This window comes from Arachis ipaensis, chromosome B01, assembly GCF_000816755.2.
Source record: "Arachis ipaensis cultivar K30076 chromosome B01, Araip1.1, whole genome shotgun sequence".
Classification (NCBI taxonomy): Eukaryota; Viridiplantae; Streptophyta; class Magnoliopsida; order Fabales; family Fabaceae; genus Arachis; species Arachis ipaensis.
In genome coordinates, this window is record NC_029785.2 from 44230526 (window position 1) to 44237066 (window position 6541).

The window sequence follows — 6541 nt, forward strand, 5'->3', positions numbered from 1 at the left end:
TTTTTGGAATGGATATTCAAAAAAATTGAGAATGTAATTTTTAATTTTTTTTATTTTATTTTTTATATTTATTCTTAATTCTATTTATAAAATTAATAGTGAGAGATCACATTTTATTCTCTTAATGGTGCACTTCCCGAATGGCATATGAAACGTGTGCGTCTTCGGATGCCAGTGCTCCACGAACGCTCTAACCAGGGGCTCATTCAACCTAAATCATCTCTCGTTCAGCCGGGCAAAATGATACAATCCGACCATCTACAAGTACGAAACGTACCTCTCCTCCAGACGCATACCCTGCTGCCATCGCATACTCGCAATACATCGGTGGGGCTGCATAAAAAATGTACTAGAATGTCTCTCAGTTCAAAATATATATATTCATACAACATCATTCAATAATGTACACTACTAAATAATATAACGCCTTAACATAGAAAATAACACCATATATCCATCAAACAGCAAATATCTTTAAATCATATTTTAAAAAAAAAAACAATATTACGATATAAAAATTTGGATTACTATTCATGTTAAAAAAACTTAACTTCTATAAAGTTACACTTGATTTTGCCTTTACTTTTCACACTATCCAATTTATTTGTGATCACTAATAAACCACTAGCAAAAATCACTTATATAACAATTCTATCTAACTTAACAACGCTAAATAATGACTACCATTCTAACGTATAAAAAGTAAGAATATGAAAAAAAAAAACACATTAAATCCTAAATTAAAGGAAAACGTTCGCACTAACGTTCTAATTGATGACACTGGCTATATGAATAACTCCATCCAAATGATAAAGTCGGTTCGAGTTATTCCCCATCGGCTGAATATTCTGTTCAACCCTTTGTTTGAGTCGTTTGGAAAGATTTTTCTCTGGGATTTGGTAGGGTAGGAGTTTGGAATAGTAGTTCAAATGAAGTTATTTCGAACTCTATTTATAGGCAAAACTATTGTAATTCGAATTGGAACATTTCGAAATACCATGGATAGCTAGTTCGTTGGTAATTCGAATCAGTATGCTTCGAATTACTATGGGCGTTGAAACCGGGTGCTAGTTTGAATCACTCCAATTCGAACTAGTGTGGGTTGGTGTGTGTAATTCGAATCAGGATTATTCGAATTACTATAATAGTTTTATCTAGGTCTAATTCGAATTGTATCAATTTAAATTACTATATGCATATGTAATTTGAAATAATCTGATTCGAATTACTATTAATTGGTGTAATTTAATTGGGTCTAATTCGAACTATATAAAAACGTCTTCCTAGTAGATCCTTATCATATTTTTCTCTTTTGATAAAATTGTGTAAAATCTATTTCAACTTGATTTATATGCGTATTTTATCCTAATTTTAATTATTTACTCTTATATAACAATTAAGATAGAAATTCTCATGAAAACAAACATATATAATTAATAATTTCAAATAAAAGTCAAAGCCTGAATATAAAGTGATTACATATAGACCATCATTATTGCTTGGGTCAAAATATGCATAAATAATTTATTAATTTTCAATTTGTATAAAGAGCAGATTATTATTTATGTTTTATACTATTAATTTCCTAAAAAGTATAATACGTGTGTAAGAATGCATTTTTATTATTTTAGAGACGATATATATAGAATGATAATTTTATTATATTTAAGGATTTAAATATTAAAAAAAACTATGTTACGTCAGTCTTAGATATTAAAAACTCAAGAATTTGTCTCAAACTTGACAATACTCATAAAGAAATGCACTAATTATTAGTCCAAAAAGAGAAGATAAGACCTATTAGCTAGGTTAAAGGAGGACAATAAAAAGTCCAAATTTTTTTTTTAAGTTTATTGAAAGTTATAAAATTTAAATTTATTTAATTAGAATTAAATTTCATATGTTGTTAGAATTTGTCTAAAAAAGTTTTAAATTATATAATTAATATTAATTTTAGATTTTATAGTTTTATTTTAAGAAGATTTGATCCACTTTTAGATTGATTATTAGAAGTCTATTTAAGTAAATTTGTATGATATTATGCAGTTTTGATGAACAAATTGTATGGATGTTTTATATATAAATTTTCTATGCATATCCAGTAGAAGTATCCAGTAAAAGTGAATGATTTGTTTTGTTTATTGCTTGAAGAAATTGAAGAATGAAATCTAAGGTAATTTTTATTGTTAATTCTTTTAGTTTTATCCCTTTATTCTATGTTGCCAAGAATAAATTCTTTGAAAATCTAATAAAAAAAACTCTTTTGATAATCTAAATTACTAAAAATTTGATAGAAAAACCACTATCCAATTATTTTCTTATTCCTTTTATCTTTATCTTTTTGTTTTGGGTGCATCTTTTATTTTCTGTAAGTTGTTTTTTTCTTATCAAATTACTTCATAAGAATTGTAAAATTAAGAAAAAAAAAACATAGTTCACAGGCTGTCCCTATGAAACAAGTAACTAATAATAAATTGTAGTCATATCGGCAATGCTTGCAAAACATGAATAAATCAATTATAGAGTCTCTTCTCTTCAATTACTTTTTTTTTATGTACGACACTTGCACGGACACAGCACACACGCTTTTATACACAAATTTTATTTAAAAAATATATGTTAAAAATAAGATTGGACACGCTGACACATGATAGTATTTAGATGTATCTAAGTGTATCTGAAGAAAATTTTTTTATTTTTTATTAAGACACAGTTAGACATAGCAGACATATGTATTAGACAAGTGTCAATGAGTGTCATATCTAAAATGTGCTCGACACGTAAATACGGCAACTCAACAAAGTGTTCGTTCATAACTTATTTTCTACATTTTCAGTTAATAAAAAAACTTTAAAGTATAAATGTTAATAAAACAATATTACCCAAGTTCACTGTACAGCTATATATGTACATATATGCATGTATTTGTTGTATGCGAAGAAGTAATAAAGGGAGACAAAACAAGATTCAAATTAAATAAGAGAAGAAATTACAAAGAAAGGGGTTGAGTGTGAAATTCAGCGATGCTCTCTGAAACGAAGAAGCCTATGAAGAAGAGTGGGAGGCAGATTCTGAAACTTGCCTCGTTTCTTATTAAACGCACTCTCTCCAATGTAAAACGCATGCAGGTAATCAATTAATCACACTACCGTAATTAATCATACTGGCAAATTTCATCTGCTTTAAAAAAATTTAGAAAAAAGAAGATATATTTTTTATAAAAATGCTCAACGATGACAAAAAATTAGTTACTACATCTTTGTAAATTATACAGGGAACTACTCCGATAAAGATGTCTAAAATATCATTTTTTTAAATATGTTTTTTAATAATTAAACTTTAATACATATAATCGATTAAATTATATTATTTTTGTCAAAATTAGGTCAGATAAATTAATTTGACCAAAAAATAATGAATAAAATTTTGAACCAATCTAAATTAATATTATTTTTTATAAAAAATAACTACAATACCCTTATTATAGAAAATAACTAAAATACTCTTATTATGGATATGGTTAAGGATTCATAATAAGTATCTTCTTGAACATGGTTTGACTTAAAGTCAAGAACAAATAACCATATAGTATCCTTTGATACAAAGAGTAGTTTTATATATATTTGTTTGTTTTTTGGAAGAAATTAAAGAAAAAGAGAGATGATGACGATGATGATGCAGGGTGAAAGATTGATGGAAGAAGTAGCAATCATTGGAGGGTTGATCGGTGTGCAGTTTATGGCGGCAGGGAACGCTGTTTTGATGAGCTTTGTTATGTCTTTGGGACTCAAATCTCTCACCATTGTTACATTCATGTCCCCTGCTACATCTCTTTTGCTCTCCCCTCTTGCCTTCTACTCTGAAAGGTTCTTCCTTTTTTTCTCTCTCTTTTAATTTTCTCAAATTATTGTTATCATTTTGGAGATTTATTATTGTTATTAACTGCTACAGGAGCCTGTGGCCCAAGAAATTCAGTTTCAAGTTGATTTTGCGGTTGATCTTGCTTTCCTTGGGAGGGTTAGTAAAAAGATTTTTAATCCTTTAATTATGATTCATGCGTTACTCATTTTGATCTTCTACTTCTTTTTTCATTTAGTTTTATTATTTTATCCATATGAAAATTTTATGATCAAAGATACGTCATCAGTTTCATGTTTTATTGTCATACTTTATTAATTATTCTTGATTCCCTACCTTTTTTTTTTCTTCCTTTTTCATAAGGGATTTGGGCGTGATAATAGTTGTTGAATTTGTAGAATATTTATGTCTTACCAGTGAAATAAGTAAGGAATTTAACTAAACAAGCCAGATCTGAGTTTTGGGGTATGGAAAGAAAGTTGAAAAAGGGGGTTTTTCTGTGTGGGGGATAAGAATTAATTAAGAAACTAATTTTAGGAAGTTGCTGAAGGTGGATAGATTATGATAGGGTTTTAGGGGAATATTTGATCCCTAGAATCTCTACAAATTAAATATTTGGGTATTACATCCTTAATTTGTGCGTATCCACTATTGATTTAGAGTACGGCTTACCTTGTCGCTTTGGGTTTAGGATAACAATAATACTCATCATATTGATTATGTAAAACTGGTGGATCCTTTACATAGTGTCCGATTAGATAGGCGAAGACAAAAAATGTGGTGAAGAAAAAGTGGAGACACAACAATAACTATTGTGTTTTATTTAACACCGATACANAAAAACGCAATTGAGCCAAGGGGACGTTGAAATTACGTGAATCAGCCAAAACGAAATCTGATTCACTAATTCACCAAAACACAAATATATATAGTTCGAATCAAGCCATTTCGAACTTGGATTTAATGTAATTCGAATTGTATTAACTCGAATTATATGCAAACGTCAAACATACATAATTCGAAGAGTGTTACTTCGAATTGCTATGAAAAGTAAACTCAGCATAATTCGAACCGAATAAATTCGAATTACTAAGAAATCTTAATGAATCCTAATTCGAACTAAGATGGTTCGAATTATATTAAAAATAAGATATACAAATTTAATGTTATTAAAATTTAATATATATGAGTAAATTTTTATATCTTATTTTTAATATAATTCGAACCATCTTAGTTCGAATTAGGATTCATTAAAATTTCTTAATAATTCAAATTTATTCTGTTCGAATTATGCTGAGTTTACTTTTCATAGCAATTCGAAGTAAAACTCTTCGAATTATGTATGTTTGACGTTTGCATGTAATTCGAGTTAAGACATTTTTGAATTACATTAAATCCAAGTTCGAAATGGCTTGATTCGAACTACATATATTTATGTTTTGGTGGATTAGTGAATCAAATTTCGTTTTGGTTGATTCACGTAATTTTAACGTCCCCTTGGCTCAATTGCGTTTTTTGCCCATAAATAGACATTATTATTTTTGTCTACCATCATAAATTTCCACCTTTTTCAACGGAAAAAGTTACGTCGGACAGAAAAAGCTACCTCGGTGAAAATTAACACGTTGGCAGTCACCTAATTAATCAAACAGAAATATTTAGAAAAGAATAAAAACTAGAAAATTTTTAAATTAATATTTGAATATTTTTTAATCAAATTTATCCTTCAAAAATTTAAAATTAATTACGTTAGTATTTTCATCACTTTTATAACCGACGAAATTATTACTTATAAAATTAGATTAAATTAGTCCTAATTAATAAACTCTTATTCTAATTTCATGTATGAATACTTGAATAGTCATTCTATCATATATATGCAGAATCTGATTATCACTAAAATTGTATGCACGGTCCATCTACTTCAAACACCTCTCAACAGAGTAATCTCTAAACTTACCACAAGTAGTCCACGAAGGTTGCATTCAACAAAATGTGTCACAAGGGACCACCTATAATCACCAAAACCAAGGTGAATGGGTGATAATTCTCAATCATCTTTTCATAAACGATCCACAAAAACTTACCCCAATAGTCATGCAAGTAGTAACTATTCTCAAGATACATTTTTTTCACCTAAATAGATCTGTTACGAGAAGGATACGGGACTTGTTCCAAACAATGAAATTTAAAAAATTAGAATACTGTTAGAGTCATTTTTTACGTCGTTGGTCCTAATTGGTGATTTTAGAACCTAATGTGTATGGTATGTTTGCGAATTATTTCGTCGTTGCTGGATGGCTCGTCGACGAGGATCATGGAGATTCTTTTACATTTTTTCAGTTTAACTCTCTTAATATATCACTCTGTAATCTGTATAAATAAATTGAGAGTTATTTGATGGTATGCAGGACAACATTCCAGGTTTTGATGCTGAAAGGAATGAATCTAACCTCACCAGCAATGGGGACTGCCATGCCAAACGTTGCCCCTGGACTTATCTTCATCATTGCTTGGATCTTTCGGTAGTAATATTTAGTTTTGCTAATATGCACACTCTGCAAAATCATTTTATAGTCATTTGGGGCGGAGCCAGATTAACTTGCAGGGAGGGACTAAAAATTTTTTTACAATTAACAAAAAATAAAATAAAAATTATAAAAAGAATTAAATTAAAATTTAT

The 6541-nt window shown here is 28.8% G+C and overlaps 2 protein-coding genes across 4 annotated transcripts in view; one reads left to right on the plus strand and one right to left on the minus strand.

The window, feature by feature from the left end:
- LOC110265876 overlaps positions 1 to 307 on the minus strand; it is a 4081-nt gene extending 3774 nt beyond the window's left edge. Inside the window, exon 1 of the mRNA XM_021109349.1 lies at positions 278 to 307. Coding sequence (XP_020965008.1) covers positions 278 to 307 — 30 coding nt within the window. The remainder of the gene's footprint in view (positions 1 to 277) is intronic.
- The window catches only part of LOC107629669 (WAT1-related protein At5g47470-like), a 7370-nt gene continuing 3765 nt past the window's right edge, over positions 2937 to 6541 (plus strand). For 2 of the 3 annotated variants that reach the window (XM_021120865.1, XM_016332512.2), the window contains exons 1-4: positions 2937 to 3128; positions 3682 to 3866; positions 3952 to 4017; positions 6270 to 6383. In XM_021120865.1, the coding sequence (XP_020976524.1) occupies positions 3024 to 3128; positions 3682 to 3866; positions 3952 to 4017; positions 6270 to 6383 (470 nt within the window). In that variant the 5' untranslated portion in view covers positions 2937 to 3023. Of the gene's footprint in view, positions 3129 to 3507; positions 3589 to 3681; positions 3867 to 3951; positions 4018 to 6269; positions 6384 to 6541 lie in introns of those variants that run through there. The other variant, XM_021120871.1, reaches the window with a different exon arrangement.